General features: G+C 35.3%; 1 protein-coding gene and 1 long non-coding RNA gene across 7 annotated transcripts in view; one reads left to right on the forward strand and one right to left on the reverse strand.

Moving 5' to 3' along the window:
- Positions 1 to 4,741, forward strand: part of LSMEM1 (leucine rich single-pass membrane protein 1) — a 30,174-nt gene extending 25,433 nt beyond the window's left edge. The window contains exon 5 of the mRNA XM_001366431.5: positions 3,431 to 4,741. Within this exon, the coding sequence (XP_001366468.2) occupies positions 3,431 to 3,561 (131 nt within the window). The 3' untranslated portion in view covers positions 3,562 to 4,741. The remainder of the gene's footprint in view (positions 1 to 3,430) is intronic.
- Positions 1 to 20,705, reverse strand: part of LOC103096185 (uncharacterized) — a 93,201-nt gene that overhangs the window by 22,630 nt on the left and 49,866 nt on the right. For 2 of the 6 annotated variants that reach the window (XR_008912252.1, XR_008912254.1), the window contains exons 2-4: positions 16,549 to 18,347; positions 10,414 to 15,511; positions 6,425 to 6,494 (exon numbers count right to left, since the gene is read on the reverse strand). This is a non-coding gene — a long non-coding RNA (uncharacterized LOC103096185). Of the gene's footprint in view, positions 1 to 4,907; positions 5,043 to 6,424; positions 6,495 to 10,413; positions 15,512 to 16,548; positions 18,348 to 20,705 lie in introns of those variants that run through there. The other 4 variants (XR_008912256.1, XR_008912253.1, XR_008912257.1 and 1 more) reach the window with 3 other exon arrangements.

A 20,705-nucleotide genomic window follows, 5' to 3' on the forward strand; every position in this document is an offset into this window, starting at 1 on the left:
AACTGAGATGCAAATACTTTTGAGAAAATTTAGAAAATCATTAAGTGAGCTGAATCTGAGAGTTCAGAGAGACTTTTAGAGGGAGGAGATCACTTCTAGCTAAGGAAATCAAGGAGAAATTCACTTTCTTTTCTTTTTTTATAGCAGCACTTTTGAGAAAATAACATTTTATCTTTATTTTCATGCAAAACACACTTCCATATTGGTCTTTGTTGTAAGAGCATGCTCATATATAACCAAAACTCCCAAATAAAACTGTAAATACAATGATGTGAAAGAAGACTCCAATTGTTCTTTCTCTGAAGGTGGATAGCATTCCGCATCATAAATCTTTCAGAATTGTCCCAAATCATTGCATTGCTGAGAGCAGTCAAGTTTTCACAGATGATCATCATGCAATATTGTTGTTACTGTGTACAATGTTCTCCTGGTTCTGCTTTATTTTGCTCTGTATCAGTTCCTGCAGATCTTCCCAGACTTTTCTGAAATCATCTTATTTTTTTATAGCATAGCAGTAAAAAATTCACTTTCAAGATTTTTCTTGAGAAAGAAAATGTTTCCTGGAGGGCTTTAGATCAGAAATTGAACTAAAATCTATATAAGACTTGGAACAGAGCTCTTCCCTTATGGAGTTTAAAGAGGGGCAAGGATGTGGTTCAGAAGCTCATCAGTTCCTAAGCACAAATTTGAATTACTTTGGCATCTAACAGGAATAAGCTTGTTTCATAGAATATTTAATTCTTATATTATTTGACCCTAAATCTTGCTTTTTTTTGTCTCAACTTGCTTACAACCTTTACCCTGGAAAAGAAGTGAGGACAAGAAAGGGTGAATTATTGGTATTTTAAAAAAATTATACTTTGTCCTTTATTTTGGTTATGTGCTTGTGACATCACTGGGCATCACTAGGTCAGGAAGACCTAGTTCAAAATCCAGTCTCAGATACTTACTAGCTGTGCAATCCTAAGCAAGTCACCTTACTTCTCTTTGCCTCAGTTTCCTCATCTGTAAAAAAGAGATTATCATAGCATCTACTCCCTAGCGCTGTTGTGAGCATCAGATGAGTGAATATTGGAAAAACATTTAATACACCGCATGGCACCCAGTAAGCACTATATAAATGTGCCCTCTCTCTGTCTCTATCTCTCTTTGTCTCTGTCTGTCTCTCTCTGTCTCTGTCTCTGCCTCTTTTCTCTCTTCTCCTCTCACCTCCCTGATATTCTACACTGCTCCTCCTCACCTAATGAAGTCTCTTTAAGAAAGAAAAACATTTGAGCAAACCATGCAGGGTATGCAATGTTTCACATCCATAGCTTCCCATTTCTTTACTCAGAGGAGAGAGATGCTTTTCATGTCTCTATCCTGGGTCCAAGATTGGTCAATAAATTTAATCAGAGATCAGCTTTCTTTTAGTGTTCTTTTCATTTACATCACTGAAGTCATTGAGCTTGTCAAATTCCTGTTGCTTGATTTGGAGTTGGAGAGCCTGGGTTTAAATCCCCTATCAGCCAACATGATATTCATGTCACCTTTAGAAAGTCACTTAACTTTTCTGGACCTCCTTTGTAAATGAGGGGGTTGGCCTAGGTTGCTTCTAAGGACCCTTCCAGCTCTAAATCTATATGATCCTATGATCTTCTGGATTAGATGATCCTACCTCTGAATCAATGACACTGGTTCTCTAATTTCAATTGGAAAGAAGATCTTGATTTTTCTCTTCTTGGGTTAATAAGATTCTTATCATAATTTTTAAAGAAAGCACTGTTACCTCCTATCTTAGAATCAGTACTGTGTTATTGGTGCCAAGGCAGAAGAGCAGTAAGGGTTAGGCAATGGGGGAGTTAAATGACTTGCCTAGGTTCACATACAAACTATCTAAGGCCAAAATTTGAACCCAGAATCTCCTTTCTCTAGGTCTGGCTCTCTATTTAATAAGCCACCTAGCTCTTCATTCTTTTATAGTTAAGAACAAATTCAAGGGATTCTCTCACAGAAGAGAGTGTTGCTGTGAAAGGATACAGTGACAGATGTTGGTGGAGGTGCCATGAAATTACTTGAATTGCATACTTCTCCCCCAAAGCATATGGTTATCTCTGCCCAACACTGTAGCCCTTCTAAGCACTTATCTTTCCCTCTTGACTTGAATGCTACAATTCAGCTAAAATAATTTCAGATTCAAGGAGGAGCAGCTGCTTTATTGGTCCACTTATTTCAAGGCTGGAAGGTCTAGTCTTCAAACCTAGTTTACCTTTCTATGCTACTTTTATCAGCTGAGAACAGTAATAGGGTATCAGCGTAATTAGTCCTTGAAAGGTACACTTTAAAAAAAAAGTTAGGAAACTGATATAAATAGGCACTCTGAGAGACTAATAGATTTTATTCTATAGTTCTGGAAAATTTTAACTACTGTAAATAAAACCAAAGGGGTTGTTCTCTAGACTGCTAAACTGCCAGGGGCTCTGTTGAGGTCAGGTACTGTTTTCATTTCTGGCTTTGAATACCCCATGCCTTGGCATCATGCCTGGCTCAGAGTTTGATGTTCAAATAAATACTTTTTAAATTTAATTGGCTTGAAAATATTTTTATTCCTATTTAAAAGGTAATTTGAAGAGTATTATTATTTCAGAGCTACCTGAACTAGGTACAAATACTTCTAAAACACATTTGTTCTTATATAAGTTTTTTCTGGCTTTTTAAAAAATAAGCCATTTCCTGATATAATGACACCTCCCACTGAACCCTCCTTTGTCACAAAAGAAAACAATGAAACAAAACCATTAAAACTGATACTCTTATCTGACCCTGCTTATAACATTCTGACCAAATCTCAACTGAGAGAAATGTTTCATCACAACCAATAGCATTTCCCAAATGAAGAGTCCAATGCATTTTGGAAGATGCTTCTCAGAATAAAGGGAATGATCATGCTGGCCATTTTCAATGGTGGCACTGTGGAGAGAATGTTGGACTTTAAGAGTCAGAAAGACCTAAATTTGGATCCTACCTCAGATACTGACTAACTACAAGATCCTAGGCTCAAGGTTCTTCATTCTTAAAATGGGAGAACAATAATATCTACCTCACCAGGTTGTATTAGGACCAAATGAGATAATAAATTGATTATTATTGTTTTTGTAAATGTTTTTGACTCAGCCAAGGTTTACATTTCCTGTTGAGGGGATCCAATATTGGCACCAATGAAGCATAAACTACTTCAATCATAGGTAAATTTTTTTTGTCTTTGTTCTCTCTTTTCCCTTCTCTCCCTGCTCCTTCATTATACAGAATGTTATTTTACTTCCTGACAGGCAGACTTGTCCTTATACAATGGTATTCTAAATTTATGGTGCTTGAACGAATGTTAAATGTTGAATAATAATTTTAGATAGCATTCAAAACCAACTGATATGGTTTGTTTTCCTTTTTAAAGTTCAAACTGGAAGCAAGATGGATGAAGTGGCGAGAAGATTAACAGCTGAAGGAAAGGATATCGATGAGCTCAAGAAAATAAACAGCATGATATTAAATCGTCTCAACCAATTGGATGCTATTGAAAACTAAAGAAATGATCTGTAAACCATTAATTGTGAAAATCTGGAGAGTATTCTTAACTTTACCAAGAATCTTAGAGGTTAGCTTTTCAGGTGGTTACTATAAGAGGGTAACATATTATCTAAGCAATGAAAAAGGGTTGTTGACCTTAGTTTGGTTGTATCCAAGAGAAATAGTTCTGGAATTGGCAATTTCTTAGGACTCGGTGATACAGTTGTTAATTCTCTGTGGAGTTAGAAGGTATGTGAGAGAATGTCTGGAGAACGCACTGGATTCATAGTCAGAAGACTTTTGCTCTATTTCTGGCAGTGCTGTCTTATAACCTTTCTGGACATCAACTTCATAGGTCCATAGTATAGATTTAGAGCTGGAAGGAACCTCAATATATCTATTCCAACCCTCTAACTTTTCAAAGGAGAAAAATAAAACCCAGGGAGGTTCAGTGACTTATCCAGGGTTACACGAGTAGGAAGCATCAGGGTTTTAATTCAGGTCCTTTCACTATAGGACCGTTGCTCTTTCCACTGTACTACAAAGCCTTTTCTTAAATCTAAAATAAGAACGTTGGATTGAATGAGTTCTAAGGTTTCTTTCAACACTGACATGTTTTATATTCTATGTTAAGGTGTTGGTTTGAATGACATTAAAACCTCACAAAGAGGTTTCAAGCACAACCTTTAAGAATGTTTTTCTAGACATAATCATCTATGTGTCACAAATTTATAATGCTTTGCAAATATTTCCTGAGAAGATCTGAGGAATTACTCCTTACTATTATTGCTTTTAAAGATAAGCAAAGGCAATGTCTTTTATTTAAAAATTTTTTTCTAATAGATATTGTACTTTTGTTATTTTCTTTCCTTTCTAGTCTTTAGACACCTTAATTCCTTCCATCTATCCTACTATTCACTGACACTGGCCTCCTTTCTGTTCCTCACACTCAATACCCCATTATATAGTTTTAGGCATTTTCACTGGCTTACCTCTATGCCTTGAACTCTCTGACTCGTGGCATCCCTAACTTCCTTAAAAACTCAGCTAAAGTTCTATTTTTTACAAGCCTTTCCCAATGATCTCCCTCTTTGCCTTCTGTCTTAGAATAGACATTAAGTATCAGGTCCAAGGCAGAAGAGCAGTAAAGGCTAGGCAATTGAGGTTAAGAGACTTGCCCAGAGTTACACAGCTAGGAAGTGTCTGAGGTGAGATTTGAACTCAGAACCTCCTGTCTCCAGCTCTGTTTTTCTTATCTCTATCCATATCCCTGTTAGCATTTGTTATTTTCTGAGAGCCACCTACCTGCTCCGGGCTGATCTCTCGATAATCTCTCATTTATTCTACATGTTGCTTATTTCTACATGGTTGTTTTCATGTTGTCTTTCTCATTAGACTGTGAGCTCCTTGAGAGTAGGGATTATTTTGTGCTTTTGTTCTCCAGTGCCTGGCAATAGTAAGTGTTTGGTAAATGGGTGATGGGTATTGACTTCACTTGACTATAAGTAAAACAATAAAAGATATTTCCAGATTAGTTTCCTGTGTATAAAATAGGAGAAAGAAAGAAATTTATCCGTCTCAAATAAGTTTTTGTTGTAAATTTATCTTGTTTGTTGGGTTTTCCACAAAAAGAAAACCTTTTTTTTTGGAAGCTATTCACTGATTTCATTTATTTTTTTCATTTACATATAAAAACAATTCTTAACATTCACTTTTTTTTTCAATTTTGAGTTCCAAATTCTCTCCCACCCTCCTTCCTTGAAAAGGCAAGCAATTTGGTATAGCTTACAATAGTACAGTTGTATAAAACACATTTCCTTATTAGTCGTGTTGTAAAAGAAAACACAGACAAAAAAAAACTTCCACAAAAAATAAAGTGAAAAATGGTATACTTCAATTGCATTCAGATTCCATCAGTTCTTTATCTGGATATGGATAGCATTTTTCATCACAAGTTTTCCCAAATAGTCTTGTAATGCTGAGAATAGCTGTCATCATAGTTTATTATTATATAATATTGCTGTTACCATCTATAATGTTGTCCTGGTTCTGAAAACTGCTCATTATATATTTCTTATAGCATGGTAGTATTTGATAACTATCATATGCCACAACTTGTTTAGTCATTATCCAATTGATGGGCATCCCCTCACTTTCCAATTGTTTGCTACTACAAAAAGAGCTGCTTTAAATATTTTTGTACATTTAAGTCCTTTTCTTTTGGAGTGGGGTGGGGATACAGATCTAGAAATGGTATTTCTGGGTCAAAGGTATGCATAATTTTATAGCTCTTTGAGCATAGTTCCAATTGCTCTCTAGAACTGTTGGATTAGTTTTCAACTCCACCAACAGTGTATTAGTGTCCCAATTTTTCCATATGGTATTTTCCCTTTTTATCATGTGAATCAATCTGGTAGCTATGAGGTAGTACATCAGAGTTGTGCCTTATTAAAGTATGATTGAAACCTTATTTCCCACTGCCATTGTGGTTGTTCTCAGTGAGTACCCAAAGAATCAGGAGTTCCTGCTTCTATTTCATAATTCACACTCATAGTTCACACTCACATGGACTTTGCTTACCATAATTAGAATAAACTGTAACCGTAAAATCCCTATTTGACTTTCGGAAGCTGAATATCTGGGAGATATCAGAAGCATCAACTTCCCTGAATAATTGTCCATCTACTTATTAGCTATGTGACCTTGGGCAAGTCATTTAATCCAGTTGGACTTAGTTTTATTGTCTGTAAAATGAAATGGAGAAGGAAATGGCAAGCCACTCTAGTATCTTTACCAAGAAAACCTCAAATGGGGTCATGAAGAATCAGACATGATTGAAACAACTGAATAACACTTTCTAAAGGTACCTCTCTATGCTTACCTTTGGAAAGAATACATGGTTAGTTTAGTCAATGGATATCATCCTCCAGAACATTTCTCATAGGTAACTGCTGTGCAAAATAATAATAATAACAGTTATAAAAATAACAATAATAAAATAAATGCAATAACGTTTTTGTTTGGTAGATCATTTAATTATAGCTATGTTTTATGGCAAACATTGTAGGGATCCTTACATTTAGAGTCAGTCTTTATTTTTAGAGGAGTATTTGCATGGAAACAAGGGTTTTTTATGTCAAAAGTTCCACATGTTTTTCCCATTGTCCCCTGGCTTAAAGTCATATTTTGGTAGTGGGAGCAAGAGTAAACAAATGAGAAATGGAACATCAAAAGAAATGAACAGTTGCTAATCATTAATAATTAATGACTGTGACCCTTTTCTCCAGAAATTAAATGACAAATGGGTAGTAGTAGCTTTAGTTCCAGAATCTCCCTTAGGGGAAACATCTTCTGCCCTGAAGAGATAGAGAGCCATACTATCTCTTCTATTCCTATTTGAATGAAGATTCAAACTATATCTAAAGAAATATCTTCATAGGGGAAATAGTAGTAAAATTTAACCTACTTTTCATGGGCATGATAAAAGGTCTTTTGATAATGATAAAATTTCCAGTTAATTTGAATAAGACTAGATTGAGAATGAAATATATTCCTAGGCACTAATGGGGGATACAGAATAGAAGCCATTGTCCTCATCCTCCTCAAGTGACTTGCAGTCTTACTTAATGTGAGATTGTAATTTACATAGACCATGAAACAGTCAGGTAAGGATGTTGGACTTGTAGTGAGTAAGGGATTTCAACAGCTTGTGCTTTAGAACTTAGTTAAATTCAAACAGAAACAGGGTCCACTGAACCATATATACGGTCTCTCCAGGCTGAATACTGACTTGGACAACCACATGTTAATACTCTTTATTTATTTGTTAAATTTCTCTGTTACATTTTAATCTGGTTCTGGTTGCACTAAAGAGCATTGGGGGGGGGGGGTACATGTTTGACGCTTTTGCTCTAGAGAGCAATGAGCAATGATCTTCAAATTGGGGGGCCTGACCTGACCCTGAAGAGTATTAATCAACCAATTTGAAAGTGGAAGGATCCTCCACATAGCTTCCAAAGTGATTTTTCTGAAGCAACAAAGAGTCTGACTATGTCACTCCCCTTCTTAATTAACTTCAGTGACTCACTACGGCCTCTAGGAACATCCTGTTATTTTCTACACATAACCTTTCCTGATCCTCCTTTCCCCACCTTAGGTTCTATTGCCCTCCCCTTGATTACTATTTATTATTATGTATATATCTTATATATAATTACACCTATAAATGTTGTCTCTCCTGACAGAATGTAAGGTCCTGAGGCCAGGGACTATTTCATTTTTGACTTTGTAAAGATCTGTAACAGGGACTGCCTGGCTTACAGTAAATGCTTAATAAATGTTTTTTGATTGGTTAGGGGAGGGTTCATGAAGGTTTGCTCTCCAGAGCAAATGTGTCAAACATGTAATCCTCAACTTAGATCGTTTAACTTCTAACCCTGTACTTTTCCCATTACATTATGCTGCCTTAAGACTTGGGCTCAATTTTGTAGGTAACAAAGGGTAATTGAAAGATTTATTCATGAGGCAGGGTGATTAAAGAAAAGAGCACTGGACCAAGACTAAGAAGTAGAGATTTCTAGAAATTCTGGAGTCTTGGTAAAAAAATACAAATAACATCCATTTCCCCCCCCACCCCCATGGAGAAGATATGGGGAGAACACTTAACTATATGGAATTCTTTTTGTTCTAAGGCTTAAAGTTACCTTAGTATTTTAAAAGCAGAAACATCCCTTAGTTTGCTCATGATTAATGTTCATGTAGACACATGAAGATCTCAGGGAAAGTAGAACTTCATTCTGGTTCTGGCTCTGCCTTTTAAGGGCCCTGGCTCAGATCAGTACCATATTAGTTCATGTTAGATGTTGGGATGGAATGATGTACTTGTAAGTAACCCAGAAATTTCAAAATGAGGTTTATACCAGTCACAGCCTAAAAAGTATATTAAATAAGAATAGAGTGGCACTTAGCTTGAGTAGATATGGCTCCTAAAAGCACTATGTCTAGTGGGAGGGAGAACCCTGATATTGGTGCCATCATAGCCACTAAATAATTGAGTGACCTAGTCATTTAAACCACAAATCTAAAATGAGAAGACTGGAATGGATGACATCTAATTTGTTTTTTCTATTCATTCAGCATTCATTCAATATTTATTAAGCAAAAGGGGAAAAATATAAAATTATTGTGCTAGGCACTAAGGATATAAAGAAAAAAGTAGTTTTTGACCTAAAGAAGTTACAAACTATAGAAGGAAGGAATGAGGATGCAACATATGCTTAAGAAATAGGACCAGCTCTGTATTCCAAAGAGACTAAAAAAAGGTAAAGAATCTATATGCACAAAAACATTTATAGCAGCTATCTTCAAAGAACTGGAAATGTGAGGGGATGCCCATCAGCTGGGGAATGGCTGAACAAGTTCTGGCATATGAGTATAATACTAAGAAATGATGAACAGGATGCTTTCAGAAAAAAACTAGAAAGATTTACATGAACTGATGCAAAGTGAATTGGGCAGAACTAGGAGAATAAAGACAGTAACCGTAATATTATATACAAAGATCAACTGTGAATGCCTTAACTCTTCTCAGCTATACAAAGATCCAAGACAATTCTGAAAGAATATATGATGAAAAATGCTATCCACTTCCAGATAAAGAATTGTTGGAATCTGAATGAAGAATGAGGCATATTGTGCTAATTTTTTTTCTTGTTTGTGCTTTCTTTCACAACATGATTATTATGAAAATACATTTTGTGTGTATGACTATACTTATATAACTTTGATCAAATTGCTTGCCCTCTCAGTGAAGGGGGAGAGTATGTGGGCCAGAGAAAATTTGGATTTCAAAACTGAAAAAAAACAAAGGTTAAAAGTGGTTTTTATGGGCAATTGGGAAAAAGTAAAATATTAACATTAAAAAAAATTTTTAAAGAAATATGAGCAGATGTTCAAAGACTATTTTTCTAAGTATCCATATTGGTGGAGACTGATTGCTCAGTGTTCTGAACTTCTTCCTAGAGCCTTTCTCTCCCTTTGACCCCATGTCTTCTCTTTTGAAGCTGGAAGCCAGTATAACAGGGGCCTCTCCTCTCTCAAGTTCTTATCAGCTCTGCAACTTCTTTATTGAGCACTGAGAAGCCAATCTACAACAATGAAAGTCTTATGTAAATGAGTTTTGAGCCTTTGGTTATATAAATATGTTCAAAATGTGAGAGTCTCAAAAGTCTTATTGAAATTTTAATCTGGAGTGATTTAAATATAACTTTTATATTTTATTATATTGAATTTAAATTATAGATTATAATAATAAATTAATAATTTAATTCTATACATTCTAACTACTAAAGCTGCCTTAGAATTTAAATTATAAATTCAATATTAAAATTGTGTTCATTTGTTTCAGTCTTGTCTGACTGTTCATGACCTCATTTGGGCTTTTGTGCCAAAAATATTGGGGTGGTATGCACTTTTCTTTTTCTAGCTCATTTTAAAGATGGGAAACTGAAGCAAACAAGGTTAAATGGCTTGGCCAGGGTCACTTAGCTAGTGAGCATCTGAGACTGAATTTGAACTTGGGTCTTCCTGACTCTCTAGACTGGGCATTCTATCCACTATGCCACCTATTGCCCAAACTATGCTATTTTAATATAAATTAAGAATTAGTTTATTATAAATTATATAATTGAGTAAATTAAAATTAAATTACATTCATCTATATTAATGTAATACATACACTTTAATTAATATATAATATATAAATATAAAAATAATTATATAAATATAAAATCATATTAACATAATAATTAATAATATATGAAGTATTTTAGGGAGAAAGGAGTAAAGCAGTGGTAGTACGAGAGCACTCACAACTAGGGAAGGGGCCAAGCATCAGGAATGGCCTTATGTAGTAGGCAACCCTGAACTGAGTTTTTCAGGGCTTCATGGATTCCAAGAGTGGAAGTGAACAGAGAGAGAATTCCATTCATGTGATGCAGACTATGAAAGGTTCCTTTCAGGTCTTACATATTACAATTCTGAAATCTATACAAAGGTTAAGGGAGTTTAGCAGGGCAGCATTGATGGATTGACATAAGCTAGGAATGGAAAAAAATAGGATCATTATTAAATAGAAAACAGATAGAATAATGGTTAGTGTACTGGGTGTAGAGTCTGGAAGTTCTAAGTACTAAAACCTGTCTTAGACTCTTACTAGCTATATGGTCCTAGGCAAGCTATTTAGGGTCTCTGTGGCTTAGTTTCTTCATCTGTAAAATAAATTTCGATCCCATGGCCTTTAAGAACCTTTTGAGCTCTAACCATATGACCCTATTGTTGTGGGAAAAACCCTTATTGCCCTAAACCTCTTTTTCTTCAAATAGAGACTTTGGAGTTTTGAACCTTCCATTCTTGGGGTGAGATCCTGTGATTTCCCCACAACATTATCAATTACTGAGGCATGAGGTGATGAAGACCTGGGCTAGGAAGGTAGCAATGGTAACAGAGAAGGGTTGGACGCAAGAAATATTTTAACTGGAAAATGATTTCATGTGTAGGATGCAGTAGGGGCAAATAGGGCCAATTAGAGCTCCAAAATTTCAAGAGTAGCTGCTGAATGGGGGCCCCATGGATAGAAACAGGGAGGCTGGTTAAGGAAATTGTTTTCAGTGAAAGTTCCTTCACTGTCTTATTAGATCTCATTGATTCAATTCATTTGGAGCTCTAGGACAGATGCCCTGGGACATAAATGTTTGTGCTTTTTCACAAAAGGCTATTAGGTAACTTCTTGTAGTGGGTACTTTCACTGCATATGGAAGGAAACATCTTATTTCCCTTCATTTTACATAATGAAGATGAAAGAAACACCTTAAGTTCTTTCCATAGTAGGGTAATTCTAACACAGGAAATTTTCATTTATTCAGATGAGTGTGAGGATAATCAAAAGAAAATGAGTTTGAGCAGAGAGGCCTCATTTACTTCCCCTTAATCTTAGCTGGGCTTCCTTAGGCCAATGTTTAACTCCTTTCTATTTTATCTTTATTCCCTAATTAATTTTCTTTGTTGTAGTTGTCTACATTTTTTGTTTTCTTCTTTTTCCTTTGATTATTTTATTCCATTTCCCTTTCCTCTCATTCTAGGACAAATTAAAGTTTAAAAAATAACAAATAAGGAAAAATAATTTGGGGGAGGGTTGGAGCAATTTAGAAAACTGTCCTTTCCTTGATAGAACCCAATTTCCCTACAATTAAGGGACTATATATTTTCCATGGTAAATCTTTTCTGTACTTTGCCACTTATATAATACTATGGAATATAATTCCATATGATATATGGAATATAAACCACGGACTATTTAAGTTGCTAATAGCTTATAATTAACTAGAATCAATGCTGACTAATGGGAGAGGAGGGACACCTGGTGGTAGTTGATAATTACAAGGGTTTAAAATTTTTTCCCTTTAATTATTTATGTAAAATACACTTCCATATTGGTCATTGTTGTAAGAGTACACACATATTCAAAACCAAAACCCCAAAATAAAATATTAAACACACCGATGTGAAAGATAATATGCTTTGATCCTTTGATCCTCATCCATCTAACAGTTCTTGCTCTGGAAGTGGAAAGTATTTCCTATCATAAATCTTTCAGGATTGTCCCAGATCATTGCAGTGCTGAAAGTAGCCGAATTTTCACAGTTGATCATCATACAATATCGCTGTTACTGTGTACTCTCCATGTACTATTTCAGTTTAGATCAGTTCTTGTAGATCTTTCCAGCTTTTTCTGAAGTCATCCTGCTTATCATTTCTTATTGCACAATAGTATTTCATCACCATCATATACCAGTTTCTTCAGCCATTCCCCAATTGATTGACATCCCCTCAAGTTCCAATTCTTTGCCACTACAAAAAGAGCTGCTATAGATATTTTATAATTATAAGGTAAGGAAGCAAATTTGGCCAAAGAAATAAGGAAAGTAGAAAAACCACAGATGGATAAAGAACTGTCTGTCCATAGAAAAACAGGTTTTTATTAAGTGCCTATGTCTTTTTTTTATATGCCCAGAGCCTAGCACAATGCCTAGATGCTTATTAAATATTATTAAATTGTTGACTTAACAATCACTGTGCTAAGTCCTGGGAACATAAAGGATGAAACAATTTCTGCCCTCATGGAGCTTACAGTCTTGGGGATGGGATAAAGGGAGAAAACATGTATTTATATACATACAAAAGAAGCACAAAGTATCAAGAGGCAAGCTGCCAACATTTGGAGGGGGATAATAATCCTTTCATCATTCTGTTTATACTTATATATAGATCCATGTCTTTACCCACCCCCACTCTTATAATATCATCTCTTTGAGAGCAGGGATTGTTTTATTTTTTATTTTTTCCCATGCAGCCAGTTATTAAACATTTTCCAAAACAACACTGTCTGGTAGTATTTTCTATGGAGTCCATTGGCTTGTTAGTGTTTTTAAAAGACTTCAGCCTACATAAATTATCCATTCCCCACTACCTAATAGTGGAGGAAAATTTTCTAAGACTTTGCTTGAATAAATCAGTCAGTCAGTGAATACCTATAGCATCCATACAATGTCCTAGTTCAGGGGGAATGTTATAATCTATGTTAGCAGCTCTAATGGAAGCTACAATCTAGTTATAGAATCAAGGGATTACCCATCTGGAGATGGAAGGGACCTCGGACGGTATCTAAGCCCAGTTTGACCTTTCTTTTACAGATGAGGAAATGAAAGTCCAAGGAAGTCATGACTTACCCAAGGTCACAAATGTAGTGTCAGAGTTATGATTTAAACCCACATCCTCTGACTCCAGGAGTTTGTTGTTTTTTTTTCCCTACTGTACCATTTTGTAGAAATAAGACTAATGCCATATGAATCAGTAGTAAACAAGAAAAAAAATGTAAGCACTCACTTTTTCCGAGCTTTGGTTTCCTCATCTGGAAAATGGGGATAGACTTTGCCATTGGGCATTTGAAACCCCAGTCACATTATGCCTTTGTCTACCCAAATGACTTTCGTACGGAGCATTTCATTTCCTTTCTGCCCTTCACACTTAACTCCATCTCACTGAATACTGAGGCTCCTTTAAGATTCAGGGCAAGGAGCAACTAGGTATCACAGGGGATAGAGCACCTAGCCCTTGCTCTCTTCTGTCTTAGAACTGATACTAAATCAGAAAGAAAGGGTTTAAAAAAGACTCGGGGGACATTGTGGAAGTCCTTTCTTGATTCCTATCCTAGCACAAACATAGCTGCTAGTACTTTACCTTCTATTACACTGTATTTGTTCTGCATTTACAAATACAGTATATGTATATTTTGTCATCCAAGGGACAATACCTACGCACTTGGAGGTAGGGATTGTTTACTCTTTTTCTTCTCTTCTCTACCTGTCACACAGTATCTGGCACAAAATGGGTGCTTAATGTTTTTCTTTTCATTTAATGACTGATGTTTCTCCATTGCATACTATAGTGGCTCTTACTTTAAAGTAGATGCTGTTATTGTATTGAGGGAATAAACCTTTCTATACCCTTTCTTTCTATTGTTTGTATCAGAAATACTGAATGTTAAGATTTTTATTAAAGGCTTTTTCTGCATGTCTATTGATATAATCATATATTTGGAGGAGTCTTTTAATTCATGTTGTATTGTGACAGTAGTTTTCTAGCATCAAATGAGCTTTTCATGCTTATTATAAAGTTGTTTGATCATGAAAAAATTATTTTTTAAAAACTGCATTGCTGTATTCAATTCACGAATAGTTTAGTATTTCTGTAGATACATTCATTAGAAGAATTGGTGCATAATTTTCTTATTTAGAGTTATCTTACCATATTTTTAATACCAATATCACATTTGACTCAAACATTACTGGGTTTTATTCCATCTTCCCCTATATTTATAAGTAATCTATATAATATTGAAATTATTCTTGAAATATTTGAAAAACAAGCTCAGTCATGCCCCATTTGGACCAGGTGTTTTTTCCTCCCCTTCTGGATACCAGCAAGTTTTTATGTTCATGTCCTGGGGTTCCCCCAACATGACTCCTTCAAGATGACTCCTTCAATACAGTTCCTTGACAGTTATATCCAGATTCAAGACACTCTCTTGGACTTAGCATCTATCTATATAGTTCACAAAATCCCTCCAGTGTTGTGTTTTTTTCCAGATCATTCATGGATTCAAAGAAAAAGTATTTAGCAAAATAGGTGTGGTAAATAATAAGGAAAAATTCCTCCTCTCCCACTGTACAAAAAGGATGTAATATTTCCAGATTTCTAAGTCAGAATTGAGAAGGGGACGGTCCTGGAACAACTTGTAAACCTAAGAATATCACGATTACATTCTGGATGTCATAACGTTAATGCTCTATTTACCAGCACAGCTTTCTTCATTTTGCCTCGCAGATGGTCCCCATTGCTTACAAAGTTGCTCTTATTCCATCCCAGAAAAGTTATGTGGTGATGTGGCCACTCTGCTGAAACACTGCCATCTACTGGAGATTTCTTCAGCTACCGGTGTTTTCCCTTCCTTCAGTCTTATTTGGTGAGTTTGCCTTGGCCAAAACATTTTTATTTAGGGCTATCGGCATATTTTAACTTTCTTTGGTGGACTGGATACAAAGCAAGGGTCTTGGATAACCTCACAAGAGGAATTTTTTGAGGGGGGAAATGCCTGAGCAGCCATGCTCTGCTATTTTAGCAGAAACAAAGTATTTTTGGTTGAACTGTCTTTTTGACATACTCATTCTCCTTTAGTTAGAATTCTCCAGACCCACACTGTATTTACGCTGGGGAGAATAAACTTTCAATTCCCATCATGCCCCTGGCATCTAGATCTAGCGTATAAATTATTCTGGAGCTGGCACGGTTGACCCTTGTCTTGCTTTTCTGTAGTTACAACCACATTGTTGTTCTCCTTACTTGGTTTTTGCTTATAAAAAAGAATATAAGATATTAATGTCCTTAATGCCGCTAGGAATGTATCAACTCAATGGTCACTGGATTTAGACCTCACATTTAGAGAATTAAATTAATTAATGTCTGTAGATGGTCTAAAAGCTATGCAATTGTTAACACTATTTGCCTCCTTTTTAACTCTATCAGTGCAGAAGGGAAGAGGGCCTTACAGACTAAGAGCCTGTTTTGCCTGTTTCATGCCAAAGAATTTGTCCTCTTTTAGCCAGTCAGTTGGGAATCAACCTTTCCATATATAATTAGTCTGTGCCTTGGACAGAAGATACAATTTATCACCAGGATAATACCTGAAGCATTTCCAGCTTGGTAGAACCCCACAAAACCCTGTGTTCTATTTTCCTAGAGCCCAAGATTACCTCCGTGTGATAATGAGATGTTGAATAAAGACTTTTCAGGAAACCCATTAAAAGTACTATTTTGTTGTATTTATATGGAAATTATAACATATATTAATGCATATGTATTTATGAGTGTATATTATATATGTGTCTATGCATGTATGTATCTGTCAACCTGTTTGTCTATCTGTCTGTCTGTCTGTCTGTCTATCCATCCAGGAAAACTATGTTTTCTATATGCACATCTATTCCTCTTAAATATCCTTTTATTTTTACAGATTATCCAAAAGGGGATTTTGAATGAAATGAAAATGTTTGATTAATAAATGTTGATTTAGGAGGTTCTGGTTTTAAACTATAATAATGGTAGAAGAGAAGAGAAGTATAATAAGGACATCAGCCCTGGTTATTGGAGCAGGATGGCTAGCGTCTCCACTTCCACCTCAACCTCACCTTTCAGAGTCTTGGTGTCATCCTGAAACTTGACCAAGATTCAGAATAATTTGTCATTGGTTTGTAGTTGGAAACTAATAGCTGGCAAGGTCTGAAGATGCTTTTTTATGGCTGCAGAAAGTCTTAACAGGACATACTGACTATGTATGAGGGACACTGACTAAATCCTGAGACAGGGACCATCTACATAAAATTCACTTACCCTGTCTCTCTAGGACTGAGGTCTGGGTAGCTTCAGTGGAGAAGAGTGAGAGAAAGGTTTTCAGGAGTTCATGTTGCCTAATGGGACTCCTTTTTTGACCATGAAGAAATCTCTATGGGTCTAAGATATGGAAATGTTTTGCGTACTCTGGAGGCATATTAATTCACGGATGGCTCTTTCTTTTCTTTTCTTTTCTTTTTTAATGCACCATGTTTATTTTGTATTTCAGTGAGAACAACTTTAACAAGATGAAATTTTGTAGTGGGCTGCTAAATAAGAGAACTGTCTGATATATTTCATTAGTAGGAGATTCATAATATACTTAATAATCATCCTTATGTTTGCATTTTGGATATGAACTATTTAACAACTGTAGAATATCATAAATGATTGAACATTTTTCAAGATTTTTTAGGTCTTTTTTTCTGATTATATTCCTCTAAGCCTGAGTTTTTAATATTTATATGAAATAAGCAAGCCTGCTTTACCCAAAGGGTTGTAAATTTCCCAAAGCTTTCTTTTAATTATTTGTTAAACTTTGGAGCAGTAAGGTTTTAAAATCAGTACTAGCTATCATCTGGGCTTCTTCCCAAATCAAACCTTGCTCTCGTGCTTTGGCTTTTTCAAGATGCTTAAACAAGGTTAAAGGTAAATCTTCTTTTTTATTATCTGAAGAGTCCTGACTGGTGTTTCCCAGTCCAAGTCCCCTTTTATCCTGTGATATTTGGTGCCCAATCCAAGTCCCCTTTATGCTGTGATATTTGGTGCTCTTTGGGGAATGTGTTAAACACAATCATATTGGTGAATAAGGAGGATCTTGATCTTCATACTCTATAATCTCTTCACTTGATGGGTTTTTTTTAGCAATTCTATTAATATACCTGTTTTGTGTTCTTTTATTGTCATTGGCATTGATTGGAATGTCAGTTATATTCCTTAATAAAAGCTCAAACTTTCCCCTACTCATCATTTTTTTCTGGAACCCTTGAAGTAGTAATATGCTTTTAGGAAGTGGTCTACAAGAATTATCTTCTATATATGTATTCTTAATAACAAGCTCACCCTCTTTATTTTCTTCATTCTTCTCGCCTGTTCTTTCCTTGCACTTTTTCTTTTCCCAATGCTTTCTCTTATTATCATCCAAGCTAATATTTTCTTCAGTATTATCTCTGTTTAGTTCATGTCGACTTGAGGGTGATTGTGAAGACTGATGTGAAATATTAAAGGAAACATGTCGAGAAAGAGACACATTTGAGGTTGTTTCAACTTCTTCTTTTAGAGCCTGAAGAAATTCGAAGCTCCTTTTGTCATTCTTTAAACTTTGCTTTCTTTCTAATCCACTTTCATTTGTGGACTTCTTTCTTTTATCTAGACCTAACATGATATTTTTTAACTCTGTTTCTGATTGAATTGGGTCCATTTTTTCCTGGGATTATATGACTCTGTTTTGGCTTTACTTCTGATGAAATTGAGTATCTGATCTGTTTTTCTCACATTTGACATTTCCCCAGAAGGTAGGAACAATGGGGACCACACACCCAAGCAGCATATGACAGGCAGATGCAGTGAACTTCTGGGTAGAGCACCAAGGAATTCTTGGACCAAGCAGTGGGGGTTATATGGCAGCTCTACAGCTTGAGACCAAGAGAGATAGATAAGGAGATTGTGGTTAGAAAGGTAGTGTTCTCAGTTCAAAATATTGGACGTCTTGTGATGATATGGTCTTGGATGTGGCCATAATGGTATGGATTGATGTGGAGTGGAGACAGGGTTCTCCTGGTAAGTGCTTAACCAGCTCTCTGGAAAAAAAATGTATATACAAAATACTTTAAAGTTTAGTCTACATCATCATCATTTTCTCCATCACTTTCTTAAGTCTAGAAATCATCAAAATAGGAAATTAAGCTCTGACTTGTTTTTGCTTGTTTCTGAGATGTACATGCTTATACTGCAATTTTAATAATCATGTCTTTAAGCAGATATGAACTGGCTGCAGCACACACTAAAGTGGAGATAGAAGTAAGCAGAGATGAGCATGTCAAGGAGTTCAAATGACCATTAATACTAAGAATAAAAAGATGCTGGTGAGGAAGAGAGGAAGAACATGAGTTAGGTACTAAAATTATCCAAGAAGGTTTGAGTGGATGCCAGGTGACAGAAGATAAAAAGTGGCATTTATTTGTAGAAAGTAGTATAGTTGATCATAAAACTTAAAATGTGAAGTGAAAGGTATGATCTGAGAGTAACACTAAAGAGAAAGGTAATTATGTATTATTAAATGGGGAAAGTGCTACTGGAGATGGTAGAGAGAACTGCATATTATCCAGAAAGATCAGCTTTTTGTTTTCTTGAGAACACAGAAAGGTTTAAAAAAATCTTTACCTTCTGTCTTAGAATCAATACTAAGTATCAGTTCCAAGGCAGAAGAGTGGTAAGGGCTAGGTAACTGGGGTTAAATGACTTGCCTAGGTCACACAGCAAGCAAGTACTGAGACTACATTTGAACTCAGGACCAACCATCTCCATATTTGCCTCTCTAACCACTGAGCCACTTATCTGCCTCAAAAGGAATAGGTTTTTTAAAGTTAGTTTAAGAATAAGGAGATAACCTATTTGCCAAGAAAAGCACAGAAACTATATGAACACAATTACAAAGCACTTTTCACACAAATACAGTGAGATCTAAACAATCAGAAAAATACTAATTGCTCATGGGTAGGCCTAGCTTATGTAATAAAAATGACAATTCTACCAAAAATTAATTTGCTTATTCAGTGCCATACCAATTAAACTATCAAAAATTATCTTATAGAACTAGAAAAAATAATAACAAAATTCATCTGGAAGAACAAAAGATCAACAATATCAAAGAATTAATGAAAAAAATGTGAAGGAAGAGGGCCATCAGTAGCAGATCTTGAACTGTACTATATAAAGCAGTAATCATGAAGACAATTTGATATTGTCTAAGAAATAAAATGGTGGGTCAATGGAATATATTAGAAATATAATATGCAGGTAAATGACCTCAACAATCTATCTAGTGTTTGATAAACCCAAAGATCTCAGCTTTTGTTACCTGTGCACCAATAAATTTACCTTGTTTTATTGTATTCCTACTCTACATTCTTATCCCAAAATAACTCAGTATTTGACAAAAACTGCAAAAAAGTATGGCAGAAACTAGGTACAGAACAGTATCTCACACCATATGTCCCAAGATAAGATCAAAATGGAGATATGATTTAGATATAAAGGTTAAAACCATAAGTAAATTAGGAGAAAATAGTATAGTATACTTGTCATTTCTATGGAGAAGGGGACAATCTATACAAACAAAACCAATGCAACCAAGATTAGAAGGGAAATAAGTGGGGAAAATTTTGTAACAATTTTCTCTGATAAAGGTCTCATTTCTTAAATATATAGAGAACTAAGTAAAAGTTATAAGAATAGAATCCATTCCCCAATGGTCAAAGGATATGAACAAAGTTTTCAGATGAAGAAATCAAAGATATCAATAATCATATAAAAAGTTCTATATCATTATTGATTAGGGAAATACAAATTAAAACAACTGTAAGATACCACCTCACAGCTATGAGATTGGCCAATATAACAGTAAAGGAAAGTAATATTGGATGGGATGTGGCAAAATTGGGACACTAATTCATTATTGGTGGAATTGTGAACTATTCTGGAGGGCAATTAGGAACTATGCCCAAAGTATTATAAAAATGTGCACATACCCTACTAGATCTGGATCCAAAGAGATTTTTTTCAAAAAGGGAAGTAGTGTGTGTGTGGGAAGAACCCACTCATAAAAAATAATTAGAACAGCTCTTTTTGTGGTGGCAAAGAATTGTAAACTGAGGGAATGTCCAACAATTGGGAGATAACTGAATAAATTGTGGTATATGGTGGCGATGGAATACTATTGTGCTATAAGAAATAATGATGTTAGAAAAAACTGGAAAGACCTACATGAACTGATGCAGAATGAAAGAAACAGAACTGGATTATACATAATATTGTATGATACAACAAATATTGCATGGTGACCAACTTAGCTACTCTCTCAGCAATACAATGATCTAGGACAATTCTGAAGGATTTATGACAAGGAATGCTATTTACCTCCAGAGAAAGAATTGTTG

This window comes from Monodelphis domestica, chromosome 5 (genome assembly GCF_027887165.1).
Source record: "Monodelphis domestica isolate mMonDom1 chromosome 5, mMonDom1.pri, whole genome shotgun sequence".
Classification (NCBI taxonomy): domain Eukaryota; kingdom Metazoa; phylum Chordata; class Mammalia; order Didelphimorphia; family Didelphidae; genus Monodelphis; species Monodelphis domestica.